General features: G+C 51.5%; 1 protein-coding gene across 1 annotated transcript; it reads left to right on the top strand.

The window, feature by feature from the left end:
- Positions 1-1305: 1305 nt before the first annotated feature.
- Positions 1306-21867, top strand: SPRED3 (sprouty related EVH1 domain containing 3). The gene is made up of 6 exons (XM_050928567.1): positions 1306-1393; positions 12861-13035; positions 13125-13293; positions 15277-15350; positions 17054-17224; positions 18651-21867. The coding sequence occupies exons 2-6, from the start codon at positions 12865-12867 to the stop codon at positions 19335-19337; spliced, it is 1272 nt and encodes a 423-aa protein (XP_050784524.1). The 5' UTR covers positions 1306-1393; positions 12861-12864; the 3' UTR covers positions 19338-21867.
- The last annotated feature ends 2213 nt before the right edge of the window (positions 21868-24080 follow it).

The following is a 24080-nucleotide window of genomic DNA, read 5'->3' as shown; positions in this document are numbered from 1 at the left end:
CGACCCTTGTTGTGCCAATAACCAAACCTCCTGTTCTTCTTGTGCATTGAAAAGAAAAGAGGGTTTGGGGGTTGGTTTTTTAGAATTTAAATTCCCCTTAGGGGCTGAGAATCTAGGTTAATTTTTATCAGTTGATCGATTTAGTATTAACAGGAGCTGTAGACCAGGGTCCTAGGCACAAAGCCTGGATCTAGAACCAAACTTTCCCACCACTGGGAAAACCAGTTTGGCTTATGAGTTGCAAAATTAGGATCAAGGTAGGTTCTTCTCTGGCATCACCATAGTAACGAAGCCTCAGAAACACTGATGGGTTTATCTTCACACTCCCTCTCTGAAGGGACTGAGCTTCACTCTCCCGGTTTTATAGCTGGGGAACTGACGCACACAGAGAAGCCCAGACTCAGGAAACTACTTAAGCACGTGCCCGCTGTCCTTCAGCAAGTCTGTAGCAACACCTGGGCAGTGAACCCAGAGCGCTGGTGTCCCAGTCAGTTCTTTACCCACAGAACTGTCCTTCCTCTTGCATGAGAAATTTAATTCCGATCTAACCCCCGATTCAGGCATGGTCCGGGCCACAGTTCCGGTTCTGGCCTGCTAGAGCTGGAGATGACATACAAAATTTGGATCGGGACTTCCGTTTGCATTCTGATCCACTCCATCGTTTGGATCTAGTGTTTCGGTACCAGCCAGTTAGAGGTAACAAGACAAGCTGTGAAATTCAGACTGGATCTGGGTTTGCACGCTGATCCCTCCCATTGTTCTGACCTGGGATTCTGCTTTGGCTTGTTGGGACAGGATATAAAATCATAGAAGTGTGAGGCTGGAAGGGACCTTGAGAAGTCATCAAGTCCAGCCTCCTATGCTGAGGCAGGACCTTGTAAACCCTAGACCATCCCTGAGAGGTGTTTGTCCAACATGCTCTTGGGACATTAGAATTCGGATTGGCTCTGGGTTTGCGTGCGGATCCTCCCCAGAGTTCTGATCTTGGATTCTGCTTGGGCTCAGTGGGACAAGAGATGAGACTGGGATCGGATCTTGGTTTGCGTGCTGGTCCTTCCTTGATTTCAAACCTGGGATTCTGGTTCTGGCCCATTATAGAGCCAAGGTGAGAAATTCAGCACTGGATCTGGGTTTGCTTGGCAATCTGCCTGAGGCTCTTCTGATCCCGGTTCCGACCCACGTCCTCTTACCTCCATAACCATCGACTGATGATTAATGTTCAGGCGCTTTGATTTCTCCTCCCCTAATCCTATAGGGGCATTAGGACCAAGTGGAATCCACTTTTCTCTGTTCCTTTCCCCTTTTCCCAGCTCAGCTTTGGATTCTCTCTTCTCTCCCCAGCTCCTGGTTCTCCACTCCCGGTGTAAGAAATCAGTCCAGGCCCCCAGCTGTGGTCAGTATTAACCAAGGCAGGTGCAATGGGGGGGAGGGAGGGTGGGTTGGGAATGGGGGGGGTAGAAAAAAGGGGGAGGAGGGATTAGAAATGTTACTTGCTGAAAAATGGCTGCTGGATCTTCATTCTCCTTATAATGATGAACAACGAAAAAGAAAAGAAATTTTTAAAAAATTGAAAATCCTGCCAACATATAAAACACACACAAGCCACACACACAGAGCAGCTGCACCAGCCATGGAACTAGAGTGAGTCGGTCTTCATTTACCATCTGCCCACCCCCCATTAAAAATATCCCCACAAAAGCAAGAGGGAGAGGGGATATTTTAACCCAATTTATGCCCCCCCTTTTTTTGGCAAAACAATCGAGATTTTAAAATTTTGTTTTGCTGCCTAAAAAAATTAATAATTTTCATTTAAGGAGGCAAAATAAAATGACATCTCTAAAAACATCCTGCATGCTTTCATTTCTCCATTCTCCTTCTTCCCAGCTGCTGCTGCTGCTTTTAATTTAATTTCTTCTCTCCATCCTCTTTTATTTTTAATCATTTTTTAAAGCCCAAACCATTTTATTATGATTTTTTTATGAATGAAATTAACTGTCCCCCCTCCCTAAAAGGAGGGGGGTGTGAAGGGTATTTGTTTGTGAATCAATCTTATTTGCATCTGGATTCATTCATAAAAAAAAAAGACAGGGTTCACCTAGAGGATCCATCATGGTGGGTTTAATTTCCTTCCCTTCTTGGCATGTCAGTTTTTTGGTTGGGGAGGGGGATGTGGGGAGGGGGAGGGGGTCCTTTAAATCTGGCACTGCCACACAGTGGGAATTGATGGCTGTTTAAAACTGAGATGTGGAGTGAAACTGACACATCCTGTGACTATATTTTCCCCCCTATGGATTCTTTTTTTTTCTTGTTCACCTGTTGTTTATTGAAGGAAGAGGGACAAAGAGCCTAGCTTGGGTCATGTGACCCTCCATTCACAAAAATCCCATGGTTTCCATTGAGATGGTCTGAAAGGATCAAGCAGTTGGGCCATAGATAAGCATTTTCAACATACCTTTTCGCATGCATGTTGTCCAGTGCCTACAGCATTGGCAGAGGGGAAGCCAGTGGTGCTTGGGGGTGGGAGGGTTACAGATCACATCTGGGGTGTTTCTTTCTACAAAATAAATCCTACTGTTTTGATTCCATAAATATATGCACCAGCAGACAGCTTCTGCAAGAAGGTTCGAAACTGGACAGTATGTATCTGGGCATGATCTGTATCCATTGTATGTCTGTTTGGGTTGGATTTTGATTTGTGTGTGTGTGTTGCAGGAAAAGAGTGCTTAGAAGATGCTGTGAAGGTGAATTTTAAAATATTGTGATCTAGGAATATTTCATTTATTTGTTCGGAAGGATGTGGGATTTTTTTTTAAATGTAGTTCCTGCAAATAGGGAGGCCAGGGTGTGGGTAAGAGAATCGAATTTCCAATGTGTATTATATAGATCTATAATTTTAGGCTTTGGTTGTGTTTGGGGTGGTGGGGGCGGGGAATGAGACATGCATTTTAAGCCCTGGCAAAAGGTCTGTTTGATTTTTAGTCATAGTGGGTAATATGTATATTTAATTCATGGTTGTGTGAGCAGAAGGGTTTGGGTTTATTTATTTATTATTTTAAAATTTTCCTCCCCGTGTTAAATAAATAAAAACCCTGCAGTGAAAAACCCCAGATCTGATATTTTTTTAATTATTATTTTTTTTGAAGTGTTATGATGGTGGGGCTTGGAGAAAAATGCTTATTTGTGTGGACTGGAAAATGGGGAATGGCTTACTTGGAGTGTTTGTAGGGATGTCTTATGTCTTTGAACAGTGTTGTCATTTTCGTGTCTGAAGCCCCCCATTTCTCCCTTATTTTCCTCCCCCCAACCTCCTAAAAACCAGGTATCTGTAGATCCACTTTGCTTCAGCATCTTTGATCTTGTAATACATAATGTCGTTTCCCATGGCAACGCATTGTGATGTCATGTATATGCTTAAAACACTCTTAATTGTTTTATTATTTTATTTTTAGGAGGGCAATCTGGTGTTCTCTTCTGATTTTTGACTTTATTAAGGGGATTGTCTTAAAAGAGTCTTCATTCATATTCTGAATTACTGGAAATGCATTGCACTGTCTTCTGATTGGTGGAGAGAGCTTCTTTCATTACATACTGGTGGTCTGTTGATTTTATTTAAGCAGGAAAGTTTTCATTCTTGTTTTTTTGTTGCAAAAGTTGGCCATTTATTTCAGAGCAAAATTGAGAAGTAAATTTGTGTGCGTATGTGTGTAATGAGGCAAAATATCAATAGCTGCAAAATATAACTTTTTCACAGAGGAGTGGGCTCTGGTGGGTAGAACGGGGTGGGGCTGAGAATCAGGACTCCTGGGTTTCATTCCCAGCTCTGCCATGACTATGCTGCGTATCATTTAGTGAGCCAGTTCCCCTGCTCTGTGCCTCAGTTCTTCCATCTGTAAAATGGAAATAATGAATCTGATCCATTTCTCAGAGGAACCAGGAGCCTAGATCCATCCTTGCATGAAAAGTGCTCTCAGCCACTCAGAGGGAAGGGATGTTCACCACACTTAGCACATTCCTGGCTGGCAAAGGGCACGCCTGCTTGGCTACCACTTGCAGCACCTCCTGCTGGCTCTTCTGTCATCAAGCGCTCTTGCTGTGGGAGGGGTGGGTCAGCCTTGCTATTTCCATTTTACAGATGGGGAAATAGGGCCAGAGCAGGGGGAAGTGACTTTCTCGACAATGCCTAACAGTGGCAGACCTGCGAATAGAATCAATGAGCCATGACTCCCAGATTCCCTTGCCCAGACCATTAGACCCCATTCCTTCCCCAGTGTTGGGACAGTACCCAGGAGTCCTGGCCTCCAGCTCCCCTGCCCTAACCACTCCTCTGTTCCCAGAGGTGGGGATAGAACCCAAGAGTACTGACTCCCAGCCCCCACTGCTCTAACTACTAGACCCCACTCCCTTCCCAGCACTGGGACAGAACCCAGGCGTCCGGACTCCCTGTCTCCCCGCTTGTTAAACAGTAAACCCAGAAAAAGCATGCAGCATTTATCCCAGTAGTAGGCACCACACTTTTCCATTCTGAGAGCCCCCTCCTATATAGCCTAGCCCTCCCCTTCCCAAGTAACGATAAGAGACCCCTGAAAACCTGCTTGCGACCCTAGCTGGGTAACAATCATTGTAACCTTTGCCCCATTGCAGGGTTTTTTATCTGCTTGTTTTTGTAGGGCCCTTTGGTTTAGCGTGAAATGACACAAAGCCATCCCAAACGTCATTCTAAACTTGACGTAGCAATCTGTATTCTTTTAATATACACCTATATTTTGATATGATTTTATTTTAAGTAAAACAGTCATAGCTGGTGAATAAAGAAAAATGAGTAATTGCTGTTGGGTTTTAGCAGGGGGGGCTGTGTCAGATGGATCATGTGAAATATTATTTACTCCTCCAGTTCCATTAATGTGTTAAAGGCAGAGTGGGGCAGTGGTTAGAGTTCTGGATGGGAAGTCAGTAGGCCTGGGTTCTGTGCCTAGAAATGTCGGCTAGTGGTTAGAGCAGGGGGGCCTGGGAACCAGGACTCCTGGATTCTGTTCCTGTTTCTGGGAGAAGTAGTGGGGTCTAGTGGTTAGAACATGGTGGGACTGGGAGTCAGGACTCCTGGGTTCTTTTCCTGCCTCTGGGAAGGGAGTAGGGGTCTGAGTTCCGATCTTTCTCTGGGATGGGAGTGGTTAAAGTGGGGGTGGGGAGTCAGGACTTGTGGGTTCTATCTTGCTCTGAGAGAGGAGTGGGGTGTGTGGGACTCAGGGCTCTGGGTTGTGTTTGGCTTCGGGGGAATCACTTCCCCTCGGTGTACTGTTCCCTGTCTGTAAAATGGGGATAATTACAGAATCCTCCTTTGTCAAAGCTTTGAGAGCCTCCCATGAAATTGGGCTGTGGAAGCCGAGTGCAATTGCTGTTATTGTATTTCTAGAGAAATATAACACGGCCTCTGGCCGAAGGAGTTTACCAGCCAAGTTAAATAAGGGGCAGTGTGACAGCAGAGGACTTGCACAGGATAAGAACACGAGGCAGTGGATTTTTTACTTGGATGGCAGCATGATTGAGTGGTTAGAGCAAGGCACGGTGATGCTATTCTCTGTCCTGGGTGCTGTCCCTGGCTTTGCCCCTGATGGGTTTGGTAAATCACTCCCGCTATGTGTGTCTTGGGAATAGAGACTTTGTGACGTGCTTCGAGATCCTCGGGTGAAAACATCTGCGTAGATGTAGAGAATCATTATTGTTGCACTGTGTGAATTGTGTGAGCGTTCAGTAATAGCCTGTCGTCTGCCTTAGTATTTATCCTTTGTTTTACAGTCGTGCATGCGCACCCCCCAGCCATAGACGAGGACCCTGTTGCACTAGGTCCTGACCCAATGCAGAACAAAAAGATAATCTCTGCCCTCGATGAGCTTCCAATCTAAGAATCCCATATTACTTCTGTCTAATCAGTGTAATATAACCTTTATCTGTATAAATGTCTAATACTTTTTTTTTTTTTTTGCAATCCTGCTAGGCTCTTTGGCCTTCAGGATAATCTTGTGGCAATGAGTTTCACAGGTGAACTGTCCATTGTATATAACAATGCCTTTCCCAAGTATCAGCTTTGCATTTGTCACCTCTCGCTGTCCCCTTGTTCCGCTGTGACAGGCGAAAAATTAGCCCGGTGAACTGGGGGTTGATTTCCAGAGGAAGCCAAAAAGAGCTAAATCTTCCTGGTTTTGGTAGCTGGCAGATGGAGCAACAGAGAACCATCTTCCTATATATGAAGATTTAAACCCCTGGGATGGGTGGAATGATTTTTAGGGTGGGAGAAGCGGTTAGAACTAGCTGTCTATGGATGAGATTGTGGAAGAATTGGAGAGAGCTGGGGAAAATGCCTTAGTGACGTCAGGAACTCATCCGGGTAGTTATCAGAAAGATGATAGAGAGCACGCTTGATCAAGGTGTCTGTATCTCTTTGTGGGGAGAAAATACTGGCTACCAAAAGGCTCTTTAATCTAACAGAGAAGAGCAGAACAAGAAGTTAAAGCCAGACAAATTCCAGCTAGAAACCAGGCACTGATTTTTACCAGTGCGGGTGACTGGTGAGTAAAGCCAGCTCCCAAGGGAAGTGGTGGATTCACTCGCTGCCTTGCTGGAAGAGATGCTCAATTTACTGGGCCAAATGCAAGGGTAACTGGGTGCAGTCTGTGGCCTGGCCAGTCTAGGTGATCCAATCGTCCCTTCTGGCTTTGAACTCCACAAAATTAAAGAAAGGGTAAATCTTGACTGAACGCAAGGCCCGTTGTTCAATGGGAAGATCCTCCGGAGAATTGACTCCTGGAGGGGAGGGATATTTTAAAACGAGGCTGGAGAAACCACTGGACGATGAGGAATAATATTGTAGTGGCAGGCACCTGGGTGAGGTACATGAATGGTTGGATGGAGCTGTGCTAGCTACAGGCTTTGTTGAGGATAGTATCTGAGGATTTAAAGTGATGACAAACAGCATACTTCATCCTCTAGCCTCTGTGTGGGGGAGTTGAGGTTACCAGGAGAGCCTTGGCAACTCGGATTGTAGTATCGTTTTTAGTATCTTCCTGGGCCTGACTTCCTCTTGCACTGGTGTAAACTAGGAAAATCAGATTAGCTCTAAAGCAACCCCGTCTAGCCTATGTGCTTGGTAATGGACAGATCTTGCAATTCTAGGTGCCACGTATGTTGTTATATTTGCAGTAGTCCCAAGAAGCCCTAGTTGAGGACTAGCACCCCATTGTGCTTGGAGCTGCACAAACATAGACCAAAAAGATGGTCCCTGCTACAGCTGGACAATTGGGGGGAGGGGGGCATATAGTGAAGACGGATGAAATTCTGCAGATAGTTTCATCCCAGGGGAGTGGGAGGGCGCGAGGGCGCAATCCAAAAGGTTGAAACGGTTTGTTCGGCCATTTCCGAACACAATGGTTTGAGTTCTCTTTTCGAAACAGCATTTTGTTTTGCAATATGACTGGTTTTTTAAAGGTGAAAAACACCCAAAATGACCCCCCAAAATGAACTTTTCTTTTTTACTAGGAAAAACAAACAAGCAAAATCCATTAGGGCTCAAACTGAACCAATCTCTCAATTTTTCAGTTCAGCTTCTGAACCGAAAAATCAGTTCCTCACTTAGTTCTAGTCCTTGCCCCAAAGACCTTCCACTCTGTGCACAGCAGAAGGTATAGCCCTTGGGGCCTGGAGTCGGCATAAAACTGATACCAGCATAGCTATGTCAGCCAGGAGTATGAAAAAATGTCACATCTCAGCTGACACAGCTCTGCCAGAAAATCACCAATGTAGACCCCGCTATGCTAACAAAAGAGGGCTTCTGCCCATGTGGCTAATGGTGGTGTTACAATGCTGACCGAAAATCCTTTCTATTGGCATTAACTGCATCTACACTAGAGGGCTATCCCAGCACAGGCTCCGTCGCACAGACACAGCCTGAGTTTCATTCATAGATTCAGGGCTAGAGGGAATCATTCAATCATCTAGTCTGACCTCTTGTATAGCACAGGCTGGAGAATGTCACACAGTCATCGCTGTGTTGAGACCGGCTGCTGTGTGTGTGGCTACAGCATCTCCTCCAGAAAGGCAGCCAGTCTGCATCTGAAGACTTCAAGAGATGGAAAATCCACCTTGGATGGATTTGGTGGAAATTTCCCAGGAACATTCCCTTGTGGGTTGGAGGTGAGCTTGGAAAACGCCAGGTGGAGAGCAGAGGGAAATTGGGAGTGTGGGAACGTGGGCAGAAGTTCCAGTACAGAGCTTATGGGGACCTAACCCTTCCTGTCTGCAGTGGTTGCCTTTCCCAGTCTGGTAGCACCGAGAGCCCTGACTCGAGACTGAAGGGGTACCCACTGCTCGGATCCTTGCTGACGTCAAGGGGTCTCCCGTTGTGTCAGGTATGGCACAGCCCCCGCCGACACTGGAGGGCCGTCCGTCGTGCAAACACTGCACAGGCCCTGGCTGACATCAGGTGGGTGGAAGAAGCCGCTGCCCCAGGCACTGCATGGACCCGAGCAGAAATTGGGGGCAGGTCGGGAAGGCGGCGGCTGGTCTGTCAGACCAGCATGGTACAGACCCCAGTTGTGCTGGGCGCGCACAGACACCTCGTGAGGCCTGGTCCACACCCAGGTTTTGCACCTGCTCCCCCCGTTTCGATTGGGGGGTGATGTTTGGTGGTTTAATAGAAATAGTTAAAGTGGCCAGTTACACCAGGACCTTTTATGTAGCTTGTACTGGGAGCAGCTCCTGTGTACTGGGAGAATGGCCCTCGTGGGAGGTTGCATTTGTACTGCTTTCACTACAGGGCAATGGACACAACTGTGTGTGGCCACTGCCTGGGGGAGAGCCCCTGCCCAGCCAGTCTGAGATGAGAGGGAGGGTCCTTCTCCCCAGGCCATAGAGGAGAGGCAAAGTGGGTCACCCAGGAGACACTGTGACAGAGATGGGACTCGAGCCCAGGGCCGCATCCCAGTGCCCACACCCCTAACCAGCTTCCCTCCTTCAGCCTGGCCTTTAGGTGCTGCTCCGTGCTGCAAATTCTGCCCTCCTGGGTGCAGCTGGGAGTGCAATGGGCCCTGCCTGAACCAACACCACCTGCCCCCGGGGGCCCAGCTGTAAACTGTCAATGATTAACTTCTGTAGATGGAAGCCAAACGCATCCGCTTTTAAAGTCAGATTAGCACCATGTTTGTGTAACACCTGGGCAGCTGAGGCTGCTGCTGGCTGCGGTGGGAGGCGTGGGAGGGAACGGTTAATCAGTTGCCAATCCAGTTGGTTGGCATCATGGTGGGAGTGGGAGGATGGGGATTGTGCAAAGAAAGGGGAGGACTGGGATAGCAGGGGGCTGTGGTTGGGATTGAGGGACACTGGAAGAGCTGGAGGGGAGGGGGGGATCCTGGGGCTGGGATAGCAGGGGGCTGTGGTTGGGATTGAGGGACACCGGAAGGGGTGGGGGTGATCCTGGGGCTGGGATAGCAGGGGGCTGTGGTTGGGATTGAGGGACACCGGAAGAGCTGGGGGGTAGGTGGGGAGCCCGGGGCTGGGGTAGCAGGGGGCTGCAGGTCAGGACTGAGGGGACAGGGGAGATGAAATAGGCACTGGGAGTCTTTGGCAGCATTCAAGGAAGAGAACTAGCAATTCCTCCAGGACCGACACTGGAGGTGGCCGTCATCTGGTCGGTGTCAGCACTTTTCAGAGTGAACATGAGCTTTTCCGAGGCCAGGGCCCTGGGCTGTGGCAGAGATGGGCGTAAAATCCTTCCAGCCACTGGGATCAGGCTTTGCTTTCCGTCCTCTTCGTGAGAATCACATGCTGGAATGGCAGCCCGCGAGGCCACCCTGTCTTGGAGCATTTCCGTGACCCATGCCACCCTGGGCCTCTACTCGGCAAAGCAGCCAGCTGGCTGGGTTGAGCCCTTACCCAGACCGGGAAGCCAGCCACAATCGGCAGCATCCCACGGGCGTTCAGGGTCTCCCAGGACAGGCTGAGCCATGCAGACTGAAATCCTCCAGGAAAGAAGGTGTCCTCAAGGACAAGGGGGGACAGCGTGTGTGTGGGTGAGGGGGGGGGTCACTGCACAGGGGATATGTGGGGGGATCTTGCTCCTCAGAGCTCTCGGTCCAGACCCTCCCACAGCATGGAATTCAGTTTAAATATGCCCCCTCAAAAGCAGGAGGGACAGTAAGCAGCCCGTCGCTAGGGTGTCTGGGCAGGTGGGGATAAGGAATCTTAACACAGCCAGGTGCACCATTCTGGGACCCCGGACACCTGGGTTCTGTTCTTAACACAGCCAGGTGCTCCGTTCCGGGACCCCAGACTCCTGGATTCTGCTCAAGAGCTGGTTGGGAATTTTTCAGTTTTTCAATATAATTTTTTTCCTGCCAAAACCTGCAGACTCATGGAAGCTGTCCATGCAGTAGGATGGGTTTTGACGACTCGACAAATGTTTGGAAGAAGGAGAGCTGAGATTGTCCAAACGACAGCATTCAGTTTCTTCCACTTCAAAGTGACTTTAGAGTTTGAAATTTCAGCTCATTAGACCAAAACCTATTAAAGGACAAAAAACGAAGAGGAAAAAGGTCAAAATTGAAACACGACATTTCAATGGACTGAAACTGACAGTTTTTCAGTTTGCAAAAAAAAGTGAGATTTTGACTTTGTCCTGATTTGAGATGTGTGTGCGCGGGTGTAGGGGTGGGGTGGGGTGGAATGTTGAACTACTGAAAATTTTCTTTGGCTAGGAAAACTGTTTCCTTCCCAACTCTCTTCCGTTGCCACTGGGGGCCCTGATCTTTGTCGGGGTCTGTGCAGCACCTTGATTTTGGGCCTGGTTGTGTGGGGCACTGCACAGACCCCAGCTGAGATCAGGGCCCCATTGTGCTGGATTCTTCACAGACACCAAGTGAGAGGCAGTCCCTGCCCTGAGGAGCTGACAGTCTAAAAAGGGTGTCAGGAAACTGAGGCACAAGGAGGGGCTGCGACTTTCCCAGGGTAATGCGCAGGCCAGTGGCAGAGCTGGCAGTAGACCCCAGTCTGCTGAGTCCCAGCCCGATGCTGTGCCTGCTGGGCACATACACAGCTGTTATTTCTCCATTAAGCTCTTTCATCTCCATCTCGCCGCATTTGCTTTTCGCTTCCTTCCACCACCACCCCACAATTCTCAGTAACTGGCGCTGTTCAGGCCCCCTCCCAGTACCTGCCGGGTCCAGCCTCTGAGCCCCATGGCGTCGGAACAGAGCTGCCCATTCACACTGGGCAACGAGGAGCATTGGGCTAGAATCTTGCAGTAAAGGGGGCTGGCTGGGAGGATTGGGGATCAGATGGGAGGTGGGGGGAGAATTCAGCTGGGGTGGATTGGGATCAGCTGGGGGAGGGCAGGCAGAGTGGGAGGTTGAGGATAGACTGGAGGTGCAGACTGGGGAGCGGGGTGAGGATCAGCTGGGGGTGCAGATGAGAGAGAGAAGTTGGGGATCAGTTGGGGGACATATGGGGGAGTAGGGGTGTCACAGGGAGATGGGGATCGGCTGGGGGGAAGGGAAGGGGGAATGGTCTCAGGCTGTGAGTAGGCTGCTCGAGATGGGATAGTGTCATAACATGCCCCACAGCTACAAAATCATCAGCCTCCTCCCTCCACTCGGGGTGGCATGATGTGGGGCACAGTGGGAGAATTTTTTAGCAGGGCACGCAGTGAACGTGCAACGGGTGCATGAGACAGGCTGTACATTGGTAGAGCGTGCAGTGCCCATGCGGCAGGGTGTACGGTGATCGTGCTATGAGGCATGCAGTACCTGTGCAATAGGTGCACAAGGGAGACACATTGTACTTGGCAAGGTCTGCCCTGCCCAAGCGATGGGGGTGTGCAGTGCCCGTGTGACGGATGGCGTGCAGTGCTTGTGCAATGGGTGCACATGAGACAGGCTGTGCATTGGTAGGGCCTGCAGTGCCTGTGTGATGGTTGGCATGTAGCACCCATGCACTGGTAGGGCCTGCAGCGCCCATGCAATGGATGGCATGTCACACCCATGTGATGGATGGCGTGCAGCGCCTGTGTGATGCATGCACATGAGACAGGCCATGCGATGGGTGCTTATGAAACAGACTGTACATGCAGTGCCTGTGGAATAGGTGCATATGGGAGACACGTACTTGGTAAGGTCTGCCTTGCCCAAGAAATGGGGGTGTGCAGTGCTCATGCGACGGATGGCATGCAGCGCCCGTGCGATGGGTGCTTGTGAGACAGGTTGTGTGATGGATGGCATGCAGCGCCATGTGATGGATGATGTGCAGTGCCTGTGTAACAGAGGGCATGCAGTGCCCATGCGATGGGTGCCCGTGAGACAGGCTGTGCGATGGATGGAACTCAGTGCCCGTATGACAGATGGGCGCTGAGACAGGCTGTGTGATGGGATGCTGTGCAGCGCCCGTGCAATGAATGGTGTGCAGCGCCCATGCGATGGGTGCTCAGAAGACAGCCCGTGCGATGGATGGCGTGCAGTGCCCGTGCGATGGATGGCGTGCAGTGCCCGTGCGATGGATGGCGTGCAGTGCCCGTGCGATGGATGGCGTGCAGTGCCTGTGTGATGGGTGCTCGTGAGATGGGCCATGCGATGGATGGCGTGCAGTGCCTGTGCGATAGATGGTGTGCAGTACCCATGCGATGGGTGCTCGTGAGACAGGCCATGCGATGGATGGCGTGCAGTGCCCGTGTGACGGATGGCATGCAGTGCCCGTGTGACGGATGGTGTGTAGTACCCGTGCGATGGGTGCTCGTGAGACAGGCCACGTGACGGATAGCATGGACACACAGACTGCGTGTGGGCAGCCGAGCCTCTAACTGAGCCTCCTTGTGCCCCCCGCAGTTACATGCTTCGGGTGCGAGCTGTGGTGATGACCCGAGACGACTCGAGCGGGGGATGGGTGCCCATGGGCGGGGGCGGCCTGAGCCACGTCATGATCGGCAAGGTCCGGCGCCCAGAGGAGGGCGGGCGACGGCGCCAATACCTGATCTGCGGGGAGCGCCTGCGCGACCAGACCGTAAGCGTGACTCCTGGGGAGGGGTTGGATGGGGGGGCAGCTTGTAGGGGGGACCCTGCTCGCCCTTAATCTCCCCCTCTCCATTGCAGACCATCCTGGAGTGCGTGCTGAAGAAGGACCTTGTCTACAACAAGGTGAACCCCATCTTCCACCACTGGAAAGTTGGTGACAGCAAGTTCGGCCTGACCTTCCAGAGCCCCGCCGATGCCGCAGCCTTCGAGCGGAGCGTGCAGGCCGCCCTGGAGGAGCTCGCCGAAGGTGGGGCACTAGCGCCCGGGACTGCAGAGATTCAGGGGGCCAGGGCTTGGCCTGCTACCCCCAGGAAGGCGCGGGGCCCAGGGAGTGTGAGGCTGGCCGACTGCCCCATGGGTCTTGCTGGCTGGGGTCCTGAGCCTGTCTGGCTCCCCTTTGGGGGTTCTGGTCTGGGGGGATGTGGGGAGGGACCGATGGGAGATGCGGGCGCTGGTTGGTGACATGGGTCTGCCTGTTGCCCCTCCCCCCTTAGTGGCTGTTGGTTGGGGGGGCGCAGATAGCTCCCCCCCCGGGGGCATTAGTCAGAACCAAGCAAACGCTGATGCTGGAAGCGACCTGAGTTCACCTTAGCACAGCCCTGTGGCTAGGACAGCTGGCTACAGGGAAGCAGACGTGGGGTCGGTTCCCAGCTCAGCCACCGACTCTACCTGCGTGACCTCAGGCATCTCTCTCGGCCTCGGTTTCCCCCATCTGTGCCATGGAGATATGAACCCTCTGCGGCCGGTCAGAGGGGGCGGGGGTGGGGAGGCTGTTGATGTTCGGAAGGCTCCAATATCTCAGTGCTTTCGCTGCCCCTCGGTGGATGGCATTCCGTGTCACAGCGGCCAGGAGAGGGAGGGAGCCACATCTGGAGCTCTGGGAGTCCCTGGATTCCCAGCCGGAGGTCCCAGCACTGCAGGGGAACACTGTCTTCCCAACCCTCCCCGCCTCCCTCTATCCCACTCCACCATCCCCTGGTCCCCCTCCGCCGGGTCAATTCCCTAGAGAGCTCCCAGTGATCTAAAGGCCTGGGCACTGTACCGGAGCCTGGCTCCCTATCCCCCCTCCCTCCGCGGTCTGGGGGTTATTCTTAACTCCTCCCTCTCCTTTGGCCCCATAACTGATTCCTGCCTTCTCCCACCTCTCCCCCCCAGTCCAGTCTCTGCTCCCCATCCTCCCTCCTGGCTGGGGGCTGCTTTGTTCTCCTCTCTGGCACGCTGCCCCCCTCCGATCCATGCTGCTAGGCCTGGTAGTGTCCTTTTCCTCCGACCGCTCCGGCATCCAACCCCACCTCTGCCACCCCCCATCCGCTAGCACATCAGATTTTAAATGTCCTGGTGCTGCATCACTCCACCCATCTCTGCCAGTCCTCCCTGCACATTTCCCCTCGGCAGTGCCAGAATTCACACCATTCACACTCCATCCCCTCCCCGCCGGCCCCCTAGGCATAGTACGGCCTTCCCTCACTGCTCTGCAAAGCACGCCTGCCCCCAAACCCCGCCTGGCTTCTGCAGCCTGGAACACAGTGAGCGCTGCTACAGGGCTTCCCGGCTATTTAAAGGGACACTACCCTGCACTGGCCCGCTGCTGCTATGGCACCTCAAGCAAACTGATCCACAGAGAAGATCCACTTTGCATTTCCCCCCTCCCACCTACCTGCCCCTGGGATGGAACCATCCCTTCTGCTCTGTCTGGAAAGCACCTGGCACCCCCGCCCCCTGTGGGGATCAAACCCAGGAACCCTGGAGCTAAAAGCCCAAGGGACAGCTGCCTGAGCGAATGATCCCCAGCCTACTTTAGCACTACGATTCAGAAACCGCTATATGTGCCGCAGCCCCTGGAGGGAGACAGAGAGCGCCCGTATATGCTTCTGTGTCACCCCCACTCAGACGGGTCTGGGGCTCGGCCCCAGACATCTCCTTTTCTTTTGAGGCGTCGCTCCAGATGCAAAGCTCTGGTGCCCTCAGGTCCCCGTGGGGTGGGTGGAGATGGAGCACCAGGCACTGGGCCTGCTTGAGGCAATGGGGGTGCCCTTATGCCCTTCCCCCCTGGGATCCCAGCCCCGGGGTCTCACCTGGACAGACCCCAACATGGGTCCTTTGCATTCTCAGCACTGAATGCTTTTTTTCCAGCTCTGCCCCCAGTAACCGGAATCGGACGCCTTACTGGGTCCATGTCCTTCCTGGGGGGACTGACTTTCATGTACCTTCCTCTGTTTTCCCTTCCCAGGTTCTCTCTCCTCCTCCTCCTCCTCTTCTTCCTCGTCTCAGGATGACGCCGACAGGACGGATGATGCAGGGTTGGTAAGTTGAGCAGTGGGCAGAAGTACCTTCTGGGGAAGAACCTCCTGGATGCTGAAGGGCTCCTTGGTCTGGCGGAGAGAGGCAGAACCAACAGCTGGAAGTGAAAGCCAGGCCCATTCCAGGGGGTAACTGGGCGCAATGCAGGTCAGACTAGATGATCTAATGATCCCTTATTATAATCAGCTGAACACGAGATTCTGGTGTGAAGCTGCAGCCAAAAAAGCGAACGGCATACTGAGATGCATCAACAGGAATCTCCGATAGGAGCAGAGAGGTTCTTTTCCCTCTGTATTTGGCACTGGTGCAACCACTGCTGGGATCCTGCCTCCAGTTTTGGTGCCCGCAACACAAGAAGGATGTTGATAAATGGGAGAGAGATCAGAGAAGAGCCAGGAGTGAGATCAAAGGATTAGAAAACCCGCCTGATATTGATAGACTCGAGGAGTTCAATCTGCTTAATTTAGCAAAGAGAAGGTGAAGTCTGTAAGTACCTGCATGGGAACAGATATTTAATCATCGGCTCGTCAGTCTAGCAAAGGAAGGTCGAACACAGCCCAGTGGTTGGAAGCTGCAGTTAGACAGATTCAGACTGGAAATAAGGTGTAAATTTATAAGGATGAGAGGAATTAATCACTGGAACAATTTCCCAAGGGTCGTGGTGGATTCTCCATCACTGACCAGTTTTAAATCCGGATGGGATGTTTTTCTAAAAGATCTGCTCCAGGAATTATTTTGGGGCCGTTCTCTGGGTCATGCTATCCAGCAGGTCAAATTAGATCTAGATAAACTTCTGGCCTTGAAATCTTCACATTAGTTCTAGCAGTGGAAAGCCCTCGCTGTCAACTTCAAAAGTAGATGGTAACAGACCCCGTGTCCCACGGATGGTTGGACCTGGTGATCTTCTGAACAAAAAGAGCTCCCAGCCAGGCTTGAGGCTGTTTTCATCACTTCACACTGACTTAACAGACACTTTAGTCTTTCATGACTATCCTGTAATAAACATGATTAATAATCTAGAGAATAAGATTCGGATAGGGTTTTCAGGCCAGCCAGAAAAGCAGCCCATTCGTTAGGTGCTGTACAGATTAGCACGGAGCCCACAATTGAAATAAGTGAGACAGGCCTTAAAATCTGTGAAAGTCCTTCATGATGCCATTGCGCTCTGGGACACTTCCCGTCTGATTCCATGGTTTCCCCCTGCTCAGGGTGGGGTGTGAGTACCTGCTGGGAGCAGATGTTGTGGATTTCCATTGTCCTCATTCCCACAAGGAGTGGGGGGGTCCCAGAGAGGCCAGGGGGCATAGGGACCCAAGCCAGGGGACAACCAGTCCAAGAGGGAGATGTTGGCTGATAGAGGTCTGGACTAGTGCTAGGAAAACAGACCCCTTCTCAGCTTGACCAGCAGTCTCCTTATACTGGGATCATGGCAGGCCGCGCATGCCGGCAGCATGTGGCATGGTCAGTGTTTAGAAAGGAGACCTCTGAGGAACAACTGGGTGCTGTAGGCAGCAGGGTGGGGGCGCTCTCCCCTCTCAGTCAGTGCTGACCCCAAAGGCCCCAATGTGGTGCTGGGGGCACTGAGCTGCAGGGAGCAGGGCGGAGGTTCAGTAGGGGGTGCTCTCTCCCCGCAGAGTCAGTGCTGACCCCTGTGCAGCACTCGGGGGTGCTTCTTTCTCAATGACAGCCACCGCCTTTGTCCCCAGATGCACACGGATAGCGAATCCTCCTCGAACAGCCGGAAGGAAATGCTCCCCAAACACATCACCATTGTGACCAGCGAGTCCTCCTCCAGCTGCTACATCCGCTCGCCTGCCTCGGAGGAGTTTGCCTTCAGCACGGCCCAGGGGTCAACGCCAACCAGCCAGGGAGGGCAGGTGGGTCTGGGCAGGGAGGGGCAGGGGTCCGTGGCCCTGGGCGCGATGGGGAAGGGCGCTGTGTATCCCGAGGAAAGAGATGGGAGAGAGAAACTCTTCCATGGGCTGGTGGCGCCTTCTCAACTTAAAGCTGGCCTGCCTGGGGGCGGGGTGGGACGGAACTGGGTTTGTACCTTTGGAAATCCCAGGCACATCAGCTCCACCCCCTAGTCTTGCTGGTGGCTTTTTGGAGACTTTGAGAACATGTGTTGTGAGCTTTCCCAGCCCTGCATAGAATCTGCGGGGGAGCGAGGGGGAGTGATCTTTAACAGAGAGCACATTTCCCACCTGTTTGTAGAGTGTCTGAGTTAAGCAGGGGTTAATAAACTCTCTTGTTTTCTCGGTATCTGGGGGTCTTTGTTGTGCACAGGGAGGATGGGCTTGGGGTTAGCACACTGAGCTGGGGCTCTGCCACAGAATCACCTATGTGAGATGGGCTGTGTCATTGCTCCATGCCTCAGTTTCCCCATGGGTGACATGGGAGTAATGATCCTTTCTCTCTCCAACCCTTTGTCTATTAAAACTGGGAGTTCTTCAGGGTAGAGGTAGTCTCTCCCTCTGTGTGTCTGCTGTGCCTGGCACAACGGGACCCCGATCTCAGTCGGGGTCCGGGCAGTGCCCAGCACGACGGGGCTCTGATCTCGGTCGGGGTCTGGGCAGCACCCAGCACAACGGGACCATGATCTCAGTCGGGTTCTGGGCAGCACCCAGCACAACGGGACCCCGATCTCAGTCGGGTTCTGGGCAACACCCAGCACAATGGGGCCCTGATCTCGGTTGGGGTCTGGGCGGCGCCCAGCACAACGGGGCCCTGATCTCGGTTGGGGTCTGGGCGGCGCCCAGCACAACGGGGCCCTGATCTCAGTTAGGGTCTGGGCAGCGCCCAGCACAGTGGGGCCCTGATCTCAATCTGCTTCTCTAGGCTTTGAGATTTGGTCTGCACCCTCTGCATGGTGCAGGGATCTGTTCCGTACGGATAGGGGCCCCCAAGTTCCAGGGCACAGGGAGGGGATGTGATGGGCAGCTGGGCTGTTGGCAATGCCCTTGGCGTGGTGGACTGGGGCTGCAGCAGAGGGCTCCTGCCCAGGCCTGAGGACATGGTTCCTTTCCCCTGCCAGCTCTCAGATTATTGGAGTGGGATCTTTGGGCTACAACACGTGGCCTCCTCAGTTCTGTTCCCAGCAGTGGGGTCTGGTGGCTAGAGCAGGTCAGGGAGGCTGGGAGCCAGGACTCCTGGGTTCTGTTTCCAAGAGCCCTGTACTGCTGGCTCCAAGGTTGATCCTTTGGTTCCCGACCTCAGTGATGTCCTGCTGTGGCAAGTCCCACAGGTTAACGAGGCTGAGGCGGGAGAATGGTGCAGGCTATACCTCTGTCTCCCCCTGCCCAGGTGCAGACCCAGCCCCTGCAGCACGTGACCCTGCATGACGAGGAGGAGCTGGAGAGCATCAACCCGTGCAAGGACCTGTGGGTGAGCAAGGGCTATGAGGACTACAGGCGGGCGGCGGTGCAGAAGCGGGAAGCCGAAGCCGACAAGGTCGGCATGTGCGTGCACTTCGAGAAGGGCAGCAAGGAGCGCCGCTTCCCGGCAGCGGGGGGAGGCGGCGAGGGCCGCCTCAGAGACCCCAAGGGTTCCCCGTCCTGCCGGATCCACGCCGCCCCTTCGCCCCCCAAGCAGAAGCACGCCAAGGAGCCGGGGGCCAGTGGCGGGGCGGGCTCGGAGGAAGACGCTGTGCCCTCCCGCTGCGTCTATTGCCGGGACGTCTTTAACCATGAGGAAAACGGGCGGGGCCAGTGCCAGGACGCGCCGGACCCCATCGGGCGCTGCGTCTACCAGCTCACCTGCATGTGGTGTGCCGAGAGCATGCTCTACCACTGCATGTCGGACTCGGAGGGCGAGTACTCGGACCCTTGCTCCTGCGACCCGGGACACCCGCACTTCTGCGTCCGCTGGATGGCGCTGGTGGCTCTCTCCCTCGTCGTGCCCTGCATGTGCTGCTACCTGCCGCTCCGCGCCTGCCACTGGTGCGGGGAGCACTGTGGCTGCTGTGGTGGGAAACACAAGGCCGTGCGGTGAAGCCAGCTGGCGTGCGGCGCTCTTCTTGGCTTGGCTGGGGGGAAAGAGAGGCAAGGAGATGGAGGCAGAGTCTTAAGTGGCGGCAGGGGGTCTGAGTCCCCCTTCTCTTGCACGCCCCGCCCCCCGTGTCCCATGTTTGGAGGGGGAGGGGCTAGGCGGTTTTATTCCGAGTGTCGGGCATGGCCGGTGAGTTTCATTATTTTTTTTCCTTTAAAATTTCAACATTTTGGGTCCTTTTTTATAAAAAATAAATACATGAAAAAGAAATGAAAAAGAAAACACAAACAAAATGAATGAACGACAGTCTCAGGAGAGATGCGTAGATGGTCTTGGGGGGGGCAGTTTTATCTCCTCCCTTCCTCCTAGCTAGGGGAGTGGGGGACACACACAGAAAATTTAACCCCTCCTTCATCCAATCCAGCCATGTCCACACACCTGTTTGTGTGTGTGTGGGGGGGGGGACCAATAGTCTATATAACCCCCTCCTTCCTTTACCCAGCCTGGGTGAGTCACAGGGATTTCTTTTCAATTTTAAAAAAGGAATACCAAGAACAACAGAAAGAAAGAAAATATCATAAATGGATACTCGTTGGATTTTTATTTTGTACTCAGGAGGGAGTCCAGGGAGCAAGAGAAACTAATTTGTGCTGAAAATGCCCATATTTAAAAAAAAAACAAAAACAAAAACCCTTCCCTGCTGTATTATATAGTAAACTGCATGGGGAGAAGTTTGTTAACTTGTGGAACTGCCCACAACATGATTTTTCCACTGGAGCATGGTCCAAGATCCTGCAGCTTTATAGCCGCACAATACTGGGGTGTCCTTTTAACAAGGATGATGGGCAGACAGGGTTCGACTTACAGGGTACACAAGCTGCAGCATCCCTCCAATTTGTCCCCCATGCTCACCCCCAAATACAGTTCCTGTGGTTTATTTCTGGGTCCCAGGCTGAACAATGGGGCTCCCCTTCAAGTGTTTGGCGGGCGACCATATCCAGGGAAGTTAGGGAAGGGTTTTCTGCAGCTCCCCATGTGACACCCCCTTCCCCGTTCATGTCTGGCACCTACCTCTGTTTTACCCTAGTCACCACAGAGCAGAGAGCTTGTACAATTCAGTCTCGTTCCCCGTGCTGTTCCCCTCTCTCCCGGCAGGATGGGTAAGACCGCAAGGCCAGCCTAGCCCCCAGGGGCGATGGATTGGGGAGGCCTCTGGACTCCATGGGAATCTCCTCCCCCACCCTGTGGGCAAAGATGGGTTGGGTTTTGAGCCCACCTAATACCATGCAGAGGGAGATAGATGCTGTAGGGGTACCACGCAAAATCTCTTGGGCAAAGCACCAGTGGCAGGGCAGAGTATACCTAGATCATAGCTTCTTAAGCCCAGCGTCTTAAGCCTGGCCTCCCTGTCATTGGGGCAGGATGGGAAGGGGAGTCAGATCCTGAAACTGTTATTTACGAGCTGTTGTAATGTGGGGTCGTGGTGCTCACCCAAGTCCAAAACAAATGGGAGTTGTGCGGCCACTGCGCTTTCTCTTTGTATTAAACCCATTTGGGACGTCTTACTGCCGAAAAGAGGAGCTGGATTCCTAAGGAGTTTGGGGTGGAAGAAGTACTGGACTTGGGAGTCAGGACTCCTGGGTTCTCTTCCCAAATCGGAGAGAGGGTATGATCTAGTCAGTGAGTTAGAGCAGGGGGGCTGGAAGCCAATTCCCTATTCCCAATTTGGGGGGGGGGGGGAGGAGGGATGCAGGATGATCTAGTGGATTGGATCTGTGGGACTGGGAGTCTGGACTTCTGGATTCTCTTCTCTGTTCTGGGTGGGGAGTGGGGTCTAGTGGTTAGAGCAAGGGACTGGGAGTCAGGACTCCTGGGGTCTGTTCCCAGCTCTGCAACAGTCTTGCTATATAACCTTGGGCAGGTCATTTAATCCTGATGTCCCTCTAGTCTCATACCATTCCTCCACCTCCCTGTCTGCACTGCCTAGCAGTGAAGTATTATCAAGCCTCCCTGAGGGATGGGACAGGAGCTGACCCTGCCCTGGGACCTAGTGAGTGTGGAATAGAGGGGCCGATCTCTCCAAATCCAATGGGGGTGAAGCAGAGCTGCCTGAAAGCACTGTGATCTCTGGCCCAGGGCCCCATAGTCAGCGGGAGGGGAAGGGAAAGCAAAGAAAATCAGGACCAGAAACCAGTGGGACCCTGGGAGTCTTACCCCAGCTGAGTCATTACCCCCCGTCCTGTCCCACGCTCGCTGTTCAGGGGCCCCCTGTGTGACACAAGTTTGTTGGAGCTCAGCCCACCTCCCACCAGGACGAGGTATCAGCCTTCCCACTGAGCACAACAGGCCCCACGTCCGCCCCTTGCTGCCAGGCGTGAAGTAAAGCCAGGTACCTCTGGCCAAGGGAAGCTCCTGGTCAGGTTCTTTTTATAGCAGCTGCATCCAGCTGACTCTGGGGTTGTGGGAGGAGTTTGCAACAAGCCCCACCTCTTATTTATTTACTTTTCTCATTTTCCCCTAAGTTGGACAACTGAGATGTATGTGTTTGGGGGGGCGGTCCCTGCAGCGCACAGTGGGGCAGAAAACCAGTCTGACACGGGGGCAGATTGAGACCCTCCACATCTGCTAGCACAGATTCTCCTCTCGCTTAAATCGGGAGTCACACTAGTTCAGATCAGTGGAGTGACAGTGGTGTAAGTCAGGAGTATCTGGATCAATGACAATGCACCAGTGTAAATCAGGAGTGATTCCATTTAGATCAGTGGCGCTACGATGGTATAAACAAGGGATAACTCTGGATCAGTGGTGTCTACTGGTGTAAATCAGGAGTAACTTGGTTTAGATGAATGGAATTACTCTGGTTTAGATCACTGGGGTATCATGCGTGTAAAACAGATGTAATTCTGTTTGGATCAATAGCATTACACTGGTGTAAATCAGCAGTATCTTGGTTTAGATCAATGACGTTACACTGGTTTAGAACATTTAAGTTATATCAGTGTAAATCAGGAGTAACTTGATTTGAATCAGTGGTGTTACACTGGAATAAATCAGGAGTAACTGTATTAAAGGTGTAATTGCAAGGAGGGTGAGGTTTATGGGGCTAAATTATGATCTCTTTACACTGGTGTAAATCTGGAGTAATCACAGAAAGGCAGCAAATGGAGGCTGGGCTATTTCTAAGGGAATGGGGTGCCTGATACAATGGGAGCCAGGCACCTAAATCCCTTCAGCTCCTTTGAAAATTGCCAGCCTTAAAACCAATAGATGAACGTATTTATTTTACCTACTGCACAGTTAGCCTGGGGAACTCAATGCCACAATTTCTCTGACGCCAAAAGTTTAACATCCTTCAAAAAAAGGACTGGATGTTTATACAGATAACTAAACCCAGAATTAGAATATTAAATATCTTTAAAATAACCAAGCATTTTGGCAGGGCTATAAAACCTCATGTTATAAAGCTGACCCACCTCTGACTATCAGAGGTCAGGAGGGAACTGACTCTAGGGGCCAGCTATACCCTAATTACCCATAGAGGGCATCTCTTTCTGAATCAGCAGTTTATTGGCCTCTACTGGAGACAAGAGACTGAACTAGAAAGACACTAGACTGTCCATGTGAACTCAATAGAGTGACCCTAGTTTTACCCCAATGTAAACAAGATTAGGGCTTGGCCTGGCAGGATTTGAGAGTGTTCAATAGAACACTGGGTCCTATTCCCATTTCTCCATCCTTGTTCTTTTTTCAAAACCTTCCCAAAAAATGAAACAAGACAAATCCTTAACTGTATAAAACCTGGCAAAGCTGTGTGCGCCAATGGCCCTATGATAACCTTGGGGCCGTTACAGCAGGGAGCCTACCGAAATACAGAAAGGTGCAGAGAGCGGCTCTTGTATATTACCGCTGGAATGAGATTCTTTTAATGCTATTTTATATATTAAAAAGTGCGGAGGGGGGCAGAGAGAAAAAAACCCCAACCAAACAAAGACAAAAAGTTAATATTAAAATAATAATTTTTTTGTGGTTGCCAAACTTTTTTTTCCTTGTTTAAGTATTTTATCAGATTTGTATATTCAATATTGTAATTTCTGTGTATTTAAAAAAAATTAAAAAGGGGGGAATGGAATCAGAGGAGAATGTTCTATTTAAAAGTGTATGTTGTATATTAAATCTTAGCAAAAGTGTCTCTTAAATGTTTTCCCCTCCTTCTGTGGTGGGGTTTGGAGGTGCTGGTTCGAGCTCTCTAGATTTATAGGGCCAGAAAGGGATCATTTCAATCAGCTAGAGCCAGACTCAAAAGATGCAAATAGTTTTCAGACACTGAAATGTGCCAGTCACACACAGCCCAGAGTGTCAGATTGTTTTCTTGCAACACCAACAGGAGATGCTTTGCTCTAGAAAAGGAGATAAGATATTTCAAGCGGGGCTAAGTTGCAGCTGCCCTTAATGATTTTAAAATTAGAGTAAAATAAAAATAATTGAATATTTCTGCTATTGTTATATATTATATCTATTAGGACACGTCAGTGGGAGATGGCATATTATGACAAAGGCCCTTTGTTTTCAGGTTTTATTCTGTTTAAAATGTCCTGGGAATTTATAAATGTTTATGACAGAAATTAAACTGTGCAAAAAATTAACTTCACAACTTTCTGGGCAAATATCAGAGTGAATAGGGGGATGGAGGACAGAAAAAATGCAACAACAAAGGAAGAGTTTATTTCCTGAACTGCACATTAACAG

Source organism: Gopherus flavomarginatus, chromosome 18 (assembly GCF_025201925.1).
Source record: "Gopherus flavomarginatus isolate rGopFla2 chromosome 18, rGopFla2.mat.asm, whole genome shotgun sequence".
Taxonomy (NCBI): domain Eukaryota; kingdom Metazoa; phylum Chordata; order Testudines; family Testudinidae; genus Gopherus; species Gopherus flavomarginatus.
This window is presented reverse-complemented; position numbering and strand designations above follow the sequence as displayed.